The sequence below is a fragment of the Lissotriton helveticus genome, chromosome 1_1 (assembly GCF_964261635.1).
Source record: "Lissotriton helveticus chromosome 1_1, aLisHel1.1, whole genome shotgun sequence".
NCBI lineage: Eukaryota > Metazoa > Chordata > Amphibia > Caudata > Salamandridae > Lissotriton > Lissotriton helveticus.
Genome location: NC_136057.1, coordinates 53,015,715 through 53,034,529, shown reverse-complemented (window position 1 = coordinate 53,034,529; position 18,815 = coordinate 53,015,715). Strand labels below are relative to the sequence as shown.

General features: G+C 45.5%; 1 protein-coding gene across 2 annotated transcripts in view; it reads left to right on the top strand.

The window, feature by feature from the left end:
• The window catches only part of LOC144822093 (uncharacterized), a 438,381-nt gene that overhangs the window by 63,837 nt on the left and 355,729 nt on the right, over window positions 1-18,815 (top strand). Inside the window, exon 3 of one of the 2 annotated variants that reach the window (XM_078679422.1) lies at window positions 14,165-16,626. The exons of the other annotated variant lie outside the window; for it this stretch is intronic. Coding sequence (XP_078535548.1) covers window positions 14,165-15,330 — 1,166 coding nt within the window. The 3' untranslated portion in view covers window positions 15,331-16,626. Of the gene's footprint in view, window positions 1-14,164; window positions 16,627-18,815 lie in introns of those variants that run through there. 2 annotated transcript variants of the gene reach the window in all.

The window sequence follows — 18,815 nt, the reverse complement described above, 5'->3', positions numbered from 1 at the left end:
GCGCTGACAAGTGTACTTATCGCCAAGTGACTGACATGGAGGCAGTAGGTGCCCAAAGTGCATCGATCACGAGCACGAAAAGTAAGCCAAGGTACAAGGCAGAGGGACACAAGGTCCTGTCTCCACAGAAAAACAAAACGTGTTACAGATACGGACTGTCATTTCCACACGAAGGTAAATGTTCCGCCATTGGACAGATATGCATAGACTGTGGTAAAGCGAATCATTTTGTGACGACTTGCAACGCGAAGATAAAAGTAAGTGTGTTGCAGCGTGAAGACAAAATGGCCGACCAAACGCTACATCAGTGACATTCGATGTACTCCCACAAGGCTAAGCGGTCACACCAATTGAGACAAATCGACGCAAAATGAAGTTGATAATCGTGTATAAATCATCGAGAAAGAATTTCTCTGTGTGTGTTTACAATGAAAGGGACCATGACAATTGTGCAATAATAATGTTTACTGCAAAAAGGCATGCACATATGGGGCTAGTCGAAGGTGAGAAAAAATCCAAAGTGAAGACAATTCAACATGAAGACAGCTGTGTGTCGATAAATATTATGCCTCTGGAGATGTATCACAAATTATCTCCGGTAGCACAACTTTACGAATTCAAAGACTAAAGTATACTCATTGACTGCCTCAACGCTCTTCAAAAGTCAAATAAAAAATTTGTAGCCATGATGAAACTTAAGAAAACTGTGGTGAATGCACCTATTCATGTACTTCAAGGAACAGCTTCAAGTGTTTGCTGAGTTTCCATAGTGCTGCTGATATGGGACTGATATCGGGAACAACACTATGAATGCTCATCGTGAAATTGTAAGTCAATTTCCTTCATTATTTCATGGGTCGGGAAAACTCAAACATTCTATTTTGCGCAGACCGAGGAAGGAGGGGGGTGTGGGGCTTCCCGACATTCAATTGTATTACAAAGCAGCGCAACTCCGAGTATTGGTAGAATGGACACAACATAAGTCATAAAAACACTGGTTACATATGGATCGGAGCGTTGCAGGGAGGACGATCTGGGATTTGGTATGGAGGCCCAAGAGCGACAGGCCTAAAAAAAATTATATCGGCACCCCCACCCGCACTACTTTGAAGGTTTGGGACTCGGTTTCCAAGGATGACAGGTGGACTACCTTTCCCTCCCCTTTTACGCCAATACACTTCAATCCTGCTTTCCCCCCAGCGCTAGAAGAGGGTCCCTTTGAGGCTTGGAAGGAGGGAGGCTGGGTTGCATTAACACATCTCTTCCATAACTTCGATCCGCTCACCTTTGACAATTGTAGGAGGGACTATAGGGTTGGGGACAATGAACGGTATCATCACGCACAACTACTTCACTGGGCACTATCTCCTCAGGTGAGAGACGCAGCTACACGGCCCCTCACGAAATTATAGGCCTTTCTCACCAAGACCTCCTCCATGAAGGGTGTCATATACGGGTTCTTACTTTCCACTGTGATTTCTCCTAGACCCCGATACATGTCCATGTGGGAGGGAGTCCTTCGCCAAGAAATCCCTGACGAGGAGTGGACGCATTTATGGTCAGATATCGCAAGTTTAATCACTCTGTGGAACTTAGGGAGGCGCACATGAAAACCATGATGGATTGCTACCTATACCCAGCCAAGCTGAGACAGATATTCCCTGGTACCTCTGACAGATGCTGGAGGGGATGTGGGCTACTAGGGGACTTTCAGCATATCTGGTGGGACTGCCCCAGCATCCGTCTGTTCTTGGAGGAAATTCTTGCCCATATTAAAGAGATGTTGGGTTACTCCATCCCTACATCGATGGCTACTACCCTACTAGGTCTCCGTGATCCAAGTCTCGAACATCAGACTAAGGCAGATAAAAAAGATTGTGTGGCTCTGCATTGGGGCGGCCAAGCTCACCCTGGCTGCGGCGTGGAAAAGGAAGGAGGCGCCGGCCACCTCCCTCTGGCATTCGCACCTATGGAAGATACTGAGTCTAGAGCGGAATGGCTGACATCTTTAGGGATGATTTTAAGAACTTTGAATTCCGCTGGGGCCCATTGGTCGCTTTTCTTTCCAAGGGTCTTCCGTCTGCAGTGTGTCCTGCTAGTGTTCGAGCCCTCCACCTGAATGAATGAATGAATGAATTTATATTTATATAGCGCAACTAAAGCCCAATGGGCAGCGTGCTTGTTGTTGCTTACTATTTTCAAAAAACGTTATACTTATCATTTAATTGCGCCGTATATCTGCGCTATATTTTAACTAGATCGCGCTGCATACTGGCGCTTGCTGCAATTCACAGGACTGTCTGGGGCAACCTCTTCCAGCTATGAATCCCTGACAATATGTGTACTTGGCCTCCGTCTTTTTTAAGTTGCTACCACCACTGGGGAGGGGGGAGGGTTTTGGGTGGGGAGTGGGTTCCGTATTTTGTTGTTGTTTGTGTGTTTGTTCCTTCTTATCATTTCTTTTACGACAATGCCCACAAGGGAAACTACTTGGTGAAGCACTCCGATTGACATTCCGCAATGCGGTGGCTATTCATTTTAGCCTTGGGACTGTAGGCCACTATACGAGCCGCCGGGAGGGCGATTGCCTTGAGCCTTCACAACTTCTCCTCTTCATTTGGCAGGTCGCATGGTATACCCTGTTTCTGTCAGAAGCTGTATCCTTCAGAGAGCTAGCTTGTGTGATAGGGGTCCTGCTTATTTGGGGTTTTGTCTTGCTCCACCATGTTGCATTGGGCTTTGGTTTAATTGCTACCACCTGCGTGTGAAGATGAGCGGGATTGTCGCATGTTTCTGTTTTAAATAATAATAAACATAACTTTGACACAAAAAAACATAGACGAGTTGCGTTTCACTTACAAGAAGCTGTTGAAAAGAAACTTCATTTTTTACTTATACATGACATCATTGAAAGCTCCATTGGTCCGACACCATGGCTTTCTCCCAATGTAACAGTGCCTAAAAGAGACAGGGAAGGAGCTGTACGCATAAGTGTTGACATGCGTCAGGCCAACAAGACAACTGAGCGAGAGAAACCTCACAGTCCGCACATTGCTGATATAATAACTGAATTGAATGGTGCAGAGTTCTTCTCTCGACTCAACCTAAATAAAGGATCTTACCAATTGGCACTTGAAGAAAAATGCAGGTACGTTGCAACCTTTTCTACGCAACCTTTTCAGACTTGCTTACCGCAGCGTGCTTGTTGTTGCTTACTATTTTTAAAAAACGTTATACTTATCATTTAATTGCGCCGTATATCTGCGCTATATTTTAACTAGATCGCGCTGCATACTTGCGCTTGCTGCAATTCACAGGACTGTCTGGGGCAACATTAGAGCAATAGTTCTTACACGCACTTTAATCGTTGGGCTCACCCTGCACTTTGCAGGACTCAGGGCAGCTAGGCACTGACATTCATCGCCTCGCGGCGTTTTAGGCCGCCATTTTGGGAGAGGGCATTTGGGGCTGCCGATTCACGGGCGCCATCTTTGTTGGGGGACTAGTTGCTTCCCTTACACTCCTCCCACGTCTTGGAAGAGCTCGCAGGAACCTACTTAAACATCGGATTCGGCCGCTGACAGGTAGACTTGCTTACCGCAGCGTGCTTGTTGTTGCTTACTATTTTTAAAAAACGTTATACTTATCATTTAATAGCGCCGTATATCTGCGCTATATTTTAACTAGATCGCGCTGCATACTTGTGCTTGCTGCAATTCACAGGACTGTCTGGGGCAACATTAGAGCAATAGTTCTTACACGCACTATAATCGTTGGGCTCACCCTGCACTTTGCAGGACTCAGGGCAGCTAGGCACCGACATTCATCGCCTCGCGGCGTTTTAGGCCGCCATTTTGGGAGAGGGCATTTGGGGCTGCCGATTCACGGGCGCCATCTTTGTTGGGGGATTACTTGCTTCCCTTACACTCCTCCCACGTTTAAGGTTACTTAAGATGGATAGGCAGTCAGCGTGCAGCGATGGCGCGCAGCGGGTGCGCGCCGGAGGTGCGCCAGAGGTAAGCCGGTTTGCGCCCATTCGCGCACAGGACGCGCCGGGCGCCGGTAGGGCTGCTTCTTTGCGTCGTTCCGCTCCTAATTATTCTCGTGACGATCTTTTAAAACTCAACTCTGGCAATATTCCTAGCCACCAGCCTTCTACCATCAGCAGACAGCGAGATTCTCTGTCCTGCGGATTACTAAATGTAAGATCTCTTAGTAAACATTCAGAAGAAATTACGCTACTCATTGAGTCTCATGAGTTAGACGTACTCTTCATGACAGAGACCTGGACTAATGCTAATAGCACGGTGGAGTTAGGACTAGCATGCCCACCTGGCTATAAGATCAGACATAATCCTCGGGTAGGGGCCAGAGGAGGAGGAGTAGGGATGATCTTTAGAGAGACAATAGATCTTTCCCAGCTTGATATTAAGACAATCCCAGGCTGTGAATTATTAGGCTTCTCAATTAATGGGCAGGGGGGCGCACTCTATTCAGGCCTGCTGTGTTATAGACCCCCGGCGAGCGCCCTATCCGCTGTAACAGAGCTCATTGATATTATCTATGATCTTTCTAATTTGCATACGAGGCTAATAGTGTTAGGAGACTTTAACTTATGGCCGGACGGTTCGACCGATTCAGCCTTTAAAGAGCTGGTCCAAGCTAACTGTAATATCCAGCTACAGCAGTTAGTACTCTCTCCGACCCATGTAAAGGGTCACGCACTTGATCTCATCTTTGCCGATGCCGGCCAAGTGATCATACGAAACATTCTTCCTCAGTGTTGGACGGATCATGCACTCGTCCATTTTTACCTCTCACTTCCCACCTTATCATCTAAGAAAGGCAGCTTAGGGGCCACTAAGGTGGGCAGACAATGGTCTAAGCTCCTTAAACAATCTTCTCTCCCCACTCTGCTTTCAGATGGCTTCGTTCTGAGTGATCATGTAGACGCGAGCTATGAGACGCTTAGCCAGCGAATCCTAGTGTCATTGGATTCATTAGCCCCGCTGCGAAAAACTAGAGTCAGAACAAAACACGCAATGCCGTGGTTCTGAGAAGAACTCCATCAGCTCAAACTTCGGTGTAGACGGGCTGAGCGGAACTGGAGAAAGCAGTACCTCGAGTTAGATAGATCCCTTTTTAAACAGGCACTGGCGACTTATAAAGCCCAGATTAAACAGGCCAAGGCTAGCTTTTTGGAGGAATCACTGCTGTCAGCGTTGAATAAGTCCCAGGCCCTATTTAAGATCGTCAAAGATTTGTCATCTCCCGCTTGTACTGTAAAGAACATTCCTGCCTCTCAGACTTTATGTGACTCATTGGCACAGGCCTTTGAGGATAAGATTATAACGATTTTGAACAACCTTGCTACATTGCCAGGTTCTGCCTCTCACATCTTGGGCCATCGTACCTCTACGTCTACTTCTGAGAAAGATGCCAGTCTAGCGCAATTGAATAGTTTTCCCCCGCCGTCCTTTGAAGATTTTTGTGTACTGGCAGACGGGGTATCCTCGGGCTCGCCACTTGACCCCCTCCCACCTAAATTCTGGAAATTATTCCGGGAAGAACTTTTCCCCCCCTTGTTTTCTATTTGCTGTCAGTCCCTCGAGTCTGCACGGGTTCGGGACTGTTGGAAGCTGGCGGTGGTCTCCCCTCTCCTGAAAAAGGACACTTTGGAACCCACCTGCCCAGCAAACTACAGACACATCTCGTTGCTCCCATTCCCAATTAAAATTCTGGAGAAACTGGTTACTAAACATCTTTCCAGTTTTATGGAGACTAACACTTGCTTGGACGTGGCCCAATTTGGCTTTAGACCCGCCCATGGGACGGAGTCCGCGTTGGTGACAGTGCTAGATGACCTGCGGACGTGTGCCGACCAAGGTCGAGCTGCTTTTTTAGTACTGCTCGACATGTCGGCCGCGTTCGACACGGTCAATCATACGATCCTGATTGGGAGACTGGAGGAAATAGGGGTGTCGGGATCGGCTCTTGATTGGCTGGTGTCTTATCTTGACAACAGACACCAAATGGTGGCCCTGCCTCCTTTTAAATCCAATACTAGAAGGGTTGGTCAGGGCGTGCCCCAGGGATCGGCCATCAGTCCGATCCTGTTCAATCTCTACCTCCGTCCCCTGATCCAGCTGATAAAATCATTCGGCATAGCTGTCACCAACTATGCTGATGACACCCAACTTGTCTTCTCGTTTGAGGGCAAGGAGGCTGTGTCACAGGAGACTTTCCATCAGTGTATGTCCACCACGGCGGAATGGCTGAGCCTTAATTCTTTACAATTTAACGGCTCAAAAACTAAGGTACTACACTGTTCAATGGATCGTACCCCTAGACCTCTCCCATTGAACTTTTGGCCTCCGTCTTTGCAGGGTACCATCCTGCCGGCCGAATCAGTTCGTAACTTGGGGGTGATGTTTGACCCCAGCCTGCAGCTAGACGTGTCGATAAACAAAACAGTAGCCACCTATATGACACTGCTGCGGATGTTGCGGAAGATACTACCCATGCTTCCCGCACATACCAGACCAGAGGTAGTGCGGAGTATCATCTTAAGTAGGCTCGACTACTGTAACTCACTACTTTTGGGGGCACCTATGACCCTGGTGGGAAAATTGCAACGTGTTCAAAACTTCGCTGCCAAATTGGCCCTCTCGCGCCGACGCTTTGATTCATCCACAAAAGCACTTAGGGATCTCCACTGGCTCCCAATCTCCCAGAGGATTGATTTTAAAGCCTTTTGCCTGGTACATAAGGCCCTTCACGGACAGGGCCCTTTCCCTCTGCAGGACTTGTTTTCCTGGTATGTACCGTCTAGATCTCTCTGCTCGGCCTCAGCCCGTCTGGTGGTAGTTCCCAAGATTTCGAGGACCAGGATGGGAGGCCGATCATTTAGGTTTACCGCGGCGAGACTGTGGAACTCCTTACCAATATGCTTGCGCAGCATGGATGATTTTATTCCCTTTAAGAAGGCCCTGAAAACTTATCTGTTTCCAAAAACTTTGTAAATTCTCTCTGTAAGCTGTGCAACTGCCTAAACACTGTGTTTGTATCATCCAAGTCGAAGCGCCAGGATACCCGATGGGTGACAGTCATTGCGCTATACAAATACACCAATACATACATACATACATATTGGTTTGTTTTGCTACAAGCGATTGAGTTTTGGTATATCCTCTGCTGCAGAACTTTTCCAAGTCGTCATTTCACTTATCATATAGCCTGTAGTAAATGCATTTAACTGTAGTGATATATTGGTATTGTGGGGCTGCACAGAAAGAGCATTACAAAACTCTCATGCAAGTATGACGTTTGCTGAATGATGCAGCCTTAACTCTGAATGCTGACAAACGTGAATTCCACAAGAAAAGCTTGAAATTCTTCAGCCATGTCTTTTGTGATGGGGGTATGAAACCTGATCCAGCTAGCGTGCAAGCATTGTCTACTGCAAATCCCCCACAAGGCATTTCTATGATACAGTCATTTCTTGGAACGGTCAATTACTGTTCTAGATACATACAAAACTTTGCTATGGTCATTGCACCAGAACTAACCAAAAAGTATGTGTCTTTTCATTGGTCACGTGAGTGTGAGAAGAGCGTCCAAAAAATCAAACAAGCCATTGAGAGCGCCATTGAAATGCCCGACTTTGATTTCAAACTCCATACTGAGGTTGTAGTTGATGCTAGCCCTGTAGGGTTTGGCGTAATCCTTGCACAGCACAAGGGACCGCCAAATGCCTGGAGACATATCGTGGTACATGCCAATAAGAGCCAGTCACAAACTGAACGTGCATACTCGCACCCTGGGAAAGAAAGTCTGGCACTGGTTTGGGCTTGTGAATAATTTCCATGTGTTTGTGTATGGAAAGCCCTTCACATTAGTGGCTGATCCCCAAGCATTGTTGATGGTATTTGGGAATCCCACAGCAAAAATGCCTCCTCGAATTGAGCATTGGGGTTTGAGGTCACAAGAATTCAACTAAACGATTCTTCATCGTCCAGGGAAAGATCAGAAACTGGCTGATTATGCCCTGGTACCCCATGTAAGACAGTGGAGGATTACATCCAATTTATTGTGAAATCGAGTACACCAACTGCCATGTCTTTAGAGCAAATTGCCACTGCCACAAGCCAGGGTTGTGGCATGTCAAGATTAAAAGTTGTGGAACCAGTATTCTAGACCTCTCACTAATGACAGCGAGTATATGAAGTTCAGAAATGTAAGAGATGAACTTTCAGTAACGCAGGAAGGCCTCATTCTGCAAGGTACACAGATTGTTATTCACCAAAGTCTCTAAAAACAAGTAGTTGAATTTGCCCAAGAAGGAGATCGAGGAATAGTTGCCACTAAGAGAGCTCTCCGTGATCGAGACTGGTTTCCGTATCTTGACAAAAGGGTCAAAAAAGAATTGAAGACTTGTCACATATGCAACTGTCTTTCCTCTCAAGTTAGTCAGCAACCTTTGATTATGTCAGAATTGCCCCATCATGCTTGGGAGAGAATTGCTATTGATTTTATATGGCCCTCCAGAGACTGGACATCATCTTCTAGTTATTGTTGATCAATACTCACATTTTTCATTGGTAGAAGACCTTTCATCCACTACACATGAGCAGGGTTATTCAAAACCTAGATGGCATCTTTGTGTCATGACTTGTACCTGCAATCTTAAAATCTGACACCGACCCACCTTTTAATAGTCGAGAATTCAAAAACTTTCTAAATCACCGCAATATAAAGCATCAAAAAAAGCACTCCCCTTTGACCCCCAGGCCAATGGTCTGGTAGAACGCCTCATGCCCGCTTAAAGATCAACAACATTCACACCCATCAGGTGTCGCAGGATTCATCCTCTGCTCCACCCCCAAAGCCCCAATCTATCTATCCCGCCCTTACGTCCCGATGCTCGGACTCTCAACTGCTTATACCTTAACACCAGATCCCTGGTAAAACATCAATTAGACATTTTCCTCCTACTTCAATCAGACAGGCCTGACATATTGCTTGTCTCAGAAACCTGGCTTACGACAGATTCCTTGCCAGACATCCTCGCAGCCTTACCATCAGACTATTATATATTGTCTGCGAACAGAAAACCAGGAAAAACTTGGGGAGGCGTCGCAGCCATTATCCATAAAGACCACACGTTTACCACCTTACCCTCTTTAGACCTGCCAGATACTGACAATCTGGTAATTAAATCAGATAACGACACAGGAACTATGGTACTAGTTTTGATCTATCGTTCACCTATATCTATGCCGTTTTTCCCTCTCTCTCTTTCTGAGCAACTGGCTGGCCTGACCGTTGACTTTGATAAAGTCTTTATGATTGGAGATCTTAACTATTGGTATAACCACCTGGAGGCTGGACCTCACGCCTCAGAACTCTTCGAGCTTCTTTCCAATTTAAATTTCTATCAACATGTCCAAACTCCCACCCATGATAAAGGTCATATTTTAGACCAAATCTGGTCACACAATATCCCCACCTCCAGTCCTACTGTATCACCTTGTATATGGTCCGACCATCACCTGCTGCAATTTTCCATCACTTTGCAGGGCAATTTGAAAACTCCTGCGCCCCTGGGAGGGACGGCCAGGAAATGGAGATCGCTTAGCCTTCCGGAGTTCTTATCCACCCTGACAGACTCCTTTCCGGCTTCGGACCAAGACATCAACCTGATGGATAAAGCACTCAATGACTGGCTCTCATCTGCTTGCGAGGCACATGTCCCCTTAACAAAGTTCTCTCGCTCTCGTTGAATGGACGCCCATAGGTGGTTTTCTACAGAGTTAAAAACTCAAAAACTGGAACTCCGCCAACTAGAAAGAAAATGGAGGCAGGGCTATCATGAAAAAGACAGGCGGTTATTCACGACAGCCCGGAGGAATTATAATAGTTCCATCCTAGCCGCTAAGGCAGCTTTCTTCTCTAACAAAATCTCTACGGCTCAAAACAAGTCGAGAGAAATTTTTAAAGTAGTCAACGATCTATGTAATGACACCCGTACCTCCCCCTCCCAACCCCCAACTCAATCACTGTGCGACCAACTTAACGATTTTTTCCGAGAGAAGATTGACACTATAAAAGCTAGCATCCAGATGACCCATACCAAGGCAACTAGCAGGGAAATTTGTGAAACTCCACACAAACTTCAGTTTTTCCCCCATATTGATTTTCCCAAACTGGCAGAGCTTATGAATCGGGTAAAGTCCGGCTCTCCCAATGATCCTTGCCCCACGCATATTCTGAAGGAAGTTTATTCTATATTACCTCAGGGAATCCTTTCACTTCTGAATAAATCTTTATCACTTGGAATAGTTCCAAACTCATTCAAAAATGCCATTCTGGTTCCAATAATTAAAAAGCCGGGTGCTGATGTAGCTGTGCTCTCTAATTATCGGCCCATATCCCTTCTCCCGTTTGGGGCCAAGCTGCTCGAAGCCCATGTGGCTAGCTGCATCTCTAATTTTATTGAGACATCCGACTACCTTGAGCCAAATCAAGCCGGTTTCCGCCAGGCACACTCCACTGAGGCAGTTATTCTTGCGGTCCTCGACACGCTAAGGTTCAATGCCGACAATGACGAACATCAGGCCCTCGTACTCCTAGATCTATCGGCCGCGTTCGACACGGTGGATCATACCATCTTATTACACCGCGTCGAACAGGCCAGCCTTAGCAGGTCGGCCCTCGCCTGGGTCAAATCCTTTTTAATGGACCGATCCCAGGCAGTCAAATTGGGAAATTTTATGGCACCTAAACTCCCCACTACATGCGGTGTCCCGCAGGGCTCGTCATTGTCTCCCCTATTATTCAACCTATATCTGAAACCATTGCTGCAGTCCCTAAAAAATAGGAAAGTCACCATCTACAATTATGCAGATGATCTGCAACTGGTCTTCCCTTTAAACTCTGTGTATACGCGGCGGATGAATTTCAGTCCACGATGATGCATATTAAGGGCTGGATGGACGAGAATCACTTAAAGCTCAATCCCGGAAAGACTGAGCCGGTACTCCCTGGCAAGAGTATGATTAGCTGGGGCCCTCACTTTTGGCCACCCTCGATGGGATCCCCTCCTAAGCCTGCTCAATCGGTGAAGAGCCTTGGAGTCACCCTTAACGCCGACCTTTCCTTGAAAAATCAGATAGGAACAGTGATCTCTTCCAGCCTCTTTCAACTTCGAAAGATCAGGAAAATCGCCCATCTTCTGACACACTCTGCCCTCATCCAAGTGGTGATCGCCTTGGTTCCTCTCGCCTCGATTTTTCGAACTCATTATATCTGGGCCTCCCCCTCACTCTTTCCAGACGACTACAGATCGTCCAAAATCAAGCTGTCAGGCTAATATTCAAAAGCAATCGAAGGACTTCGGCGAAACCCTTGTTAGCCTCTCTTCACTGGCTTCCTATCGAGCACCGGATCACATTTAAAGTAGGATGCTTGGTTCATAAAGCCCTCCATGGCAAAAGCCACAGGTTCATTAATCACCTAATAAATAAATATGAACCAACTCGGAACCTTCGCTCTGCCCATCAGTCCCTCCTCAAACTGCCACTGTACAAGAGAAAACGACTTGGCGGATGTCGATTTGCTTATCTTGCCCCTAAAGCCTGGAACAGCTTCCCCCTTTCTCTTCGGTCCTGTATTAACTTGGTGAAATTTAGGGGTGCTTTGAAGACCTGGTTATTCAAGCAAGCGCACGGTTAGACTACTTCTTTACCATCTGTCTCCCCTCAGCGCCATGAAACCTCTGGGTGACCGTGCGCTTGATAAATTCCGAATAACATAACATAACATAACAGGAGTACTCTAAAGAAGGCTGTTCAGCATTCTGCATTGGGAAAGTTCGACCTCGAAGGAGTTTTGAACACTATTCTTTGAGGTTACTGTTTGACCCCCTCACTCAACCACAGAGGAAAACCCTGCAACTATCATGTTTGGAAGAGTCATGACAACCAAGCTTTCCCAATGGAAGGGGCTGGGTGTGACAGGGGATACATCTGCATTCATCTGCATGCTGATAGTCTTCTTGGGCTGGGAGAGAGGTGATTCACACTTACATTTGAATAGGTTGTGTCCTGCCCTCCCTCAAAGGGCTGATTTACCCCCTCCTGATCGTCTGGAGCCATGAATGGGCTGCAAGGGACAGTTGCACACTTCTGAGGGTTCATTTGAAGTCACCCGTTCATGAAAGACATTTTTGAGTATATGTACTGGAGCTCTGATCCCATGTTTTTAGACGCTGCTTTGGACTTTATAGCCAGACATTGTTGGCTCTACAAACTGCTCATTGCCATGAGGACTGCTGTGCTGCCAGGAGCAACAACCATTTCAACTAACTGCCTTGTTGTGTTGACCTGCTGCAGCTGGGCTGCAGTACAGACTACCAATTTGCAACCTAACTGTATGTGCTGTCTGCTGCCTGCCACCTCCTTTTGTACCCCGAAGTGCTCTCCAAGGGCTTGTTTGCTTGCCCCCTGTTCTCTCGAGATCTCAGGGCCATCAAAGACCTTGATGCCTCTTTTCTCCAAGACTTCTGCTGGGTGAGCCCATTTTACAAGGGCTAGCATGTCGCCAGTACTCCCTTCTGCACCAAGGTAAAACTTTGTGCATTACAGGACAGTGCATCATGGGACTACAGTGCAGCGCTCTGACCAGGGGAGTGCCTTTGTGCATTCTAGGGAAGTGTTCCACGTTTTACAAACCAGCATGTGGTGAGCGTTTTTTCTCTAGCGTGAACAGCGTTGTTTCGCCTGCAGGCATTACCAGAGAAACAAACACGTCCTTGAGCATCGTGCTCACTGCAGCTGAATTGTATTGTGACCCTCACCCCCAAAGTCTGGCAAGATATTGCCACCATCAGATGCCACCAAGAATAAACTAGTGTGGCCCCTCTGGTCGCGAGACTCGAGGAACAGCCCCCTGAAGACTTGTACTGCTCTAAGATGGTACAGTCCAGCATCTAATGCTGCAGAGCTACAGGAGCTGCATAAAGCCTTCAAGGCAGGCCTTTCGACGACACGTTGTTCTGTAACATGCGGCGGGCCAGCATTCTAAGGCTCATTCCAGCCAGCCTCACCCTCTGGTTTTAACTCGTATACTGCAGGAAGCTCTCCACGTTGGGTCCCACTCCTGAGACATGACAACATTGTTAGCAAGTTACAGATGCCCTGAGGACAGTGACCCTGCACCCACAAAGGTACTGTGAGGCGGGTTGGGTCTAGAAGAGGGTTAAAGCCACCCTGCTCCCCTTCACGGGTGGCTTGGTTTCCCTTGGGCAAAGAGACGTAATTCAAGCGCCCCCAGCGGGCTCCAAATTCGCAAGAGCGTGAGGGGCATTTCTTGTTCAGCATTGTCTCTGCTCTGGAGATGACGGCAAGAATGGCGCAGGGCCGTCCATAGAGGAGTACTGCTGGAAGACTTAAGCTCAATTACTGTTTAGCATTTAGTAGGTGCTCCTGCGCCGTACGTTTGGTTTCTAAATGCAATCACGTCAACCATGTTCACTACAGTTACCGTATGAAATGTAATAGGAGCTCAGGTGCGCTGTGACCTATGTTTTCATAGTAATTTGTATTTTACTCTGTCAAACCTGCATTATTTGCGCGAACGGTGTGATTTAAGTCATTTTGATCTTGTTTGATGTACAATATAGAATTTATTTTTACATAATCCTGCATGGATTCCCTTTTGTGGTTTACTCACTGTGTTGCTGCACGAGTGTGTTGCACAAATGCTCTGCACATTGCCTCTTTAAACTAGCCTGACTGTTCTGCGCCCAGCTACCAGAGGGTGAGCGCAGGTTATCTCAGGTGTGTATCTGGTTTACCCTGACTAGAGTGGTGGATTCTGCCTGGCTTAGGTGCCTACCCTAGCCAACCAGAAACCCCATGTCCAACAGTGGTTCTTGTGAATCACTTAATTTCCCAGCATGCTCCTGCTGCAGGACCAGGTCAACGCACTTTATGTAGGAGGACTAGCCTCCATTTGTGTCTCAAAGGGATGTGTGACTCTTTTTCCTAGAACTTACATTTTTTTCCCCTGAATTGTAACTGTTCACTTCTCCATATTATATTAATGCAGCTTTTTCAAGAAATATTTTCTTCTTGTAATTTTCAATGTTTTTTCTATTTTGCAGAACAACAATCACATCTAGAAAATATGAATGGAAAAGAAAACCATAAAGGTTCCGGAGGCAAGATGAATTTTACTCAAAATATCGACTTAATAAAATGGCGCAGAATGCACATAAAGGAGCGACGCTTTGCTTGTAATGTGTGTGAGAAAGGATTTATCAATGAGACACTTCTTGTGAGGCACAAAAAAGTACACACCAGCCTCAGGCCATATCCCTGCGAAACGTGTAAAAAGTGTTTCACTCAAAAGGCAACTTTTTTACAGCATCAAAGAACACACACTGGAGAGAGGCCTTATCACTGCACAGAGTGTTCCAAGCGCTTTGCTCATAAGAATAGCCTTGTACGGCATCAAAGTGTACACACAGGAGAGAGGCCTTATCACTGTACTGTATGTGCCAAGAGCTTCACTCAAAAGAAAATTCTTCTTCGGCATCAACACATACACACAGGAGAAAAGCCTTATCACTGCACCATGTGTGAGAAGAACTTCAATCAAAAGGGAAATCTACTAAAGCACCGAAGAAAACACACAGGGGAGAAACCTTATCATTGCACTGTGTGTTCCAAGCGCTTTGCTGATAAGAGATCCCTTGTACAGCATCAGAGCGTACACACAGGAGAGGAGCGTTATCACTGCACTGAATGTTCAAAGCGCTTTTCTCATAAGTCGACCCTTGTACAGCATCAAAGCGTACACACAGGAGAGTGGCCTCATCACTGCACAGTGTGTTCCAAAACCTTTTCTCAGAAGGGGAACCTTGTACTGCATCAAAGAACACACACAGGAGAGAAGCCTTATCACTGCACAGTGTGTTCCAAAACCTTTTCTCAGAAGGCACACCTTGTACTGCATCAAAGAACTCACACAGGAGAGCGGCCTTATCACTGCACTCTGTGTTCCAAGCGCTTTGCTGATAGGAGTACCTTTGTACGGCATCAAAGAACACACACAGGAGAGAAGCCTTATCACTGCACAGTGTGTTCCAAAACCTTTTCTCAGAAGGCACACCTTGTACTGCATCAAAGAACACACACAGGAGAGCACCAAATAATACACACTAAACTGAAGCCTATCACTGCACAGTTTATGCCAGGAACTTCACTCAAAATGAACATTCCTACAACACCAATTAATACAAACAAGATAGATCTATTTTCACTGTAACAATCTTATGTCCTGCTTACCCCAAAGTAAGTTTTACTGTCAAGTCAAGTCAAGTCAAATATCTTTATTCGGTTATTTAAAATAACAACCATAAAAGCATTGCACACAAAACGTATATTGACTCATGTTTACATAAAGAAGTTAAAAACAACTGGATTAAATTGATTATAAATAATTACAAAAAGTTACAGGCAAAATATACACTCAAAATGTTAAAAAAAGGGATATTCGGCAGACATAAAAGAATGAATATTTTTCTAAAAATATGTCTGTTACAAGCACAGTTAGCCTTCCATACTTTTCCTAAATTTGAGTGCTAATTTAAAAAAACTACACACACATAAGGTACAATCCCAGCCTAACATCTGAAGATAACAAAGTGCTGGTCTGAATTGAGAGAAATTCAATTTTTTAAGACAGGGTTTTAGATATAGCCTCCGTGGTATAATGTAAAATGGACAGAAGAATACAAAATGTGCCAGGTCTTGCGGAGACTTTTCGTCGCAGCCGCAAGCCGGCAACACTTGTCCACGGTAGGCTCCCTTTGGCACGGCCAGCAATAAATGAAATAAATCCAGCCTAAACCTTGTCAGCAGGAAGCGATCGTAGCTTGACATTGGCCATGACAGGTACGGTTCCATGAGCAGGGTTGTTTTTAATAGCACATGTTTGCGTACACTTCCTTTCCTTATTTCACCGGCCTCCCTGTCTAAATACCTGGAAGAAATAAAAGCCTTCTTCACAAGTATAACATCCAATTTCGTAATGGATTTTGGAGTTAGGAAGAGTTTGGGTCGCCCAATTTCCCTGAAGCAGTTGCTTAGATACTTTATCCAAGGAACCTTAAGCCTGTTTTCCCATGTTAACGCTTCCCTCAGTATTAGCTGGGTAAGAGGGACATCGTTATTTAACCAGCAATTTAGCCAACATACTAAGGGGTTTACTGCTATTTTGTCACATAGAAATGGTACACCTAGCTCTTCATGTACAGAGAAGTTTGCTGTTCCACCAGGAACCCTTAGTAACTGTTTGAGAAAATTATTTTCTGCTATCTCCAGGTCTCCTAGTGGGACATATCCCCATATCTCACTGCCATAACATGCAGTAGCAACACTCTTGGCCTGGTAAAGTTGGAGTAATGCAGCCACTGGGCTGTTGCCCATTTTTCTTGCAAAATTAAGTATTGCAGCATTTGCCCTAATTACCTCTCCCTTTTTTTTCTGTACTACGGGTCCCCAGTTCAGTTGATAATCGAACAGGACTCCGAGATAGGAGAATGCTTTTGTTATAGGGATTGTGACCCCATTAACATTTAAGCAATTTGGCTTTTTGTTACCTTGGCCAACCTTCATTACGAAAGATTTGGAGTTATTTATACTCAAATCTCGAGATTTCATGAATGTAAAAAAGGAGTTTAATAATGTTTGAAGACCGTTAGCAGTTCTGGACAAAAGGACTGCGTCATCCGCATAAAGCAGAACTGGCAGTCCTTTACGTCCAATGTAAGGGTAATCTGCTCCTGTACTTAAGAGATGCTCTTCCAAATCGTTTATATATAAGTTAAAAAGGAACGGGGCTAAAATGCACCCTTGTCGAACGCCCCGGTACACGCCAAAATCTTTTGTCACATTTAAATCCTGTGTGTACCGGACGTTTGCCCTTGTGTCAGAATGCATATCTGCTAGTAAGTTAATTAGATTCTGCTCTACACCCATTTTCATCATGGCGTTCCAGAGCTTTCTATGGCTCACACAGTCGAAGGCCGACGATAGATCCATGAACGCCATGTGAATTGTACATTGTCGGGCCTTGGTGTACTTCCCTATAATTAGGTACAAGTTCAAACACTGGGTGATTGTAGAGTGACCGGGCCTGAATCCGTATTGAATTGGGGATATTACTTTATTTTCATCTGCCCATGCGACCAGTCTATTTAAAATTACACCCCCCACTACTTTGACAACAGAATTGATTAGAGATATTGGTCTATAGCAGAGGGGGCTATTACGGTCTCCTTTCTTGAACACGGGTACGATGGTGGATACCCCCCAAGACTTTGGGCAACCGGAAACCACAGCCGCATTAAGTACTGCGGTGAGGACTGGTGCCCATAGCGATCTGCAGGATTTAAAGAGGTCCGATGGAAGACCGTCCGGTCCTGGGGCCTTATTACTTGTCAGCCCTTCAATTCCCTTTTCCACCTCGTTTATTGAGAAGAGCAATGGTTTCTCCTTAGGTTCAACCGGGATACATTCCGCCTGTAACTCATTGCTTTTAAAAATAGAACTAAAATGGTTAACCCACTCTTCCTCTGGGATATTTGTACCCATGGTGGAGTTGTTTGAGTGATCAAATAAGGGTTTATTTATAATATCCCAAAACTTGGCGTTGTTTCTCAATATTTTGGGATCTAAAAGAGACTCCCATACACTTTTCTTTACTTCTCTCTTACGAATAGCAAGGGACTTTTTGTACCTAGCCTGCATAACCTTAATATGCACCGGATCTCTAGGTTTGGTTTTCAGTGCTAACTTGAGCTCGCGGCTGGCCTTGGAGCAAGCATTATCAAACCATTTTGGATTACTACTTACATTCCCTTTAGCTGTCACCGTTAACATCGATCCTACTATTAGTGCGACGCCCTCAAAGGATGCCAAAATTTGTTGCGATGATGATTCAGGTGATATACATAGTGAAAGTTCAGAACTGCATGAGTTAATAATAGAATTATACAGATTTTCATGGTTCACCATTGACCATTTTAAGCGACGCTTCCCATTTATACATTTTGTGGACCCACAATCCACTTGTGGCTTTCGCTGTTCAAAAATTCCCCCACCCATTTTGATACATATAGGATTGTGATCACTATAAATACTCATTTGGATGTAGAAGTCCAGAACAGTATTGGCGAGGTCAGCGGACAATAAAATATGGTCTATGTATGATCCAGTAGTGTGACCTTTAAACGTGGGAATGGGAAAAAGAGTTTGGTCCGCCACCGTAGACATTGCTGTAATTAGATTATTTTCATTCATTAGCGTGTTTAAATCTGTTCCACGCCGCGAGTGATCAAAGTGGAAACCTTCCAGGCTGTTACATCCTAGTTGGTTAATGACAGTCACTTCGGGGTTTCCACATGGATGTGTGTTAAAATCACCTGCGAGCAGCAATTGACGGGGCAATTTCTCAACGTTTTCTCTCAAAAAGTCACATAAAGGCTGTATATTACAGTCACCTGTCTGATTAATTGCATTATAAAAGTTAATCAGGGTGAAAGTAGTTTTGCCCCTCTTTAGCTCCAAAACCTGAATGTTTCGATTACCAGAATGGTACTCAGCTTTAGAGCATGTAAGAGCCAGGTTAACATAGATTGCCTGGCCCCCCTTTGCTCTACCACTAACTGAGGGTTCTGCTGAGATGAAAAAATGTTGAAAACCCTCGATATGTACATTTTTTCCCACCAGCCATGTTTCCCGGAGACA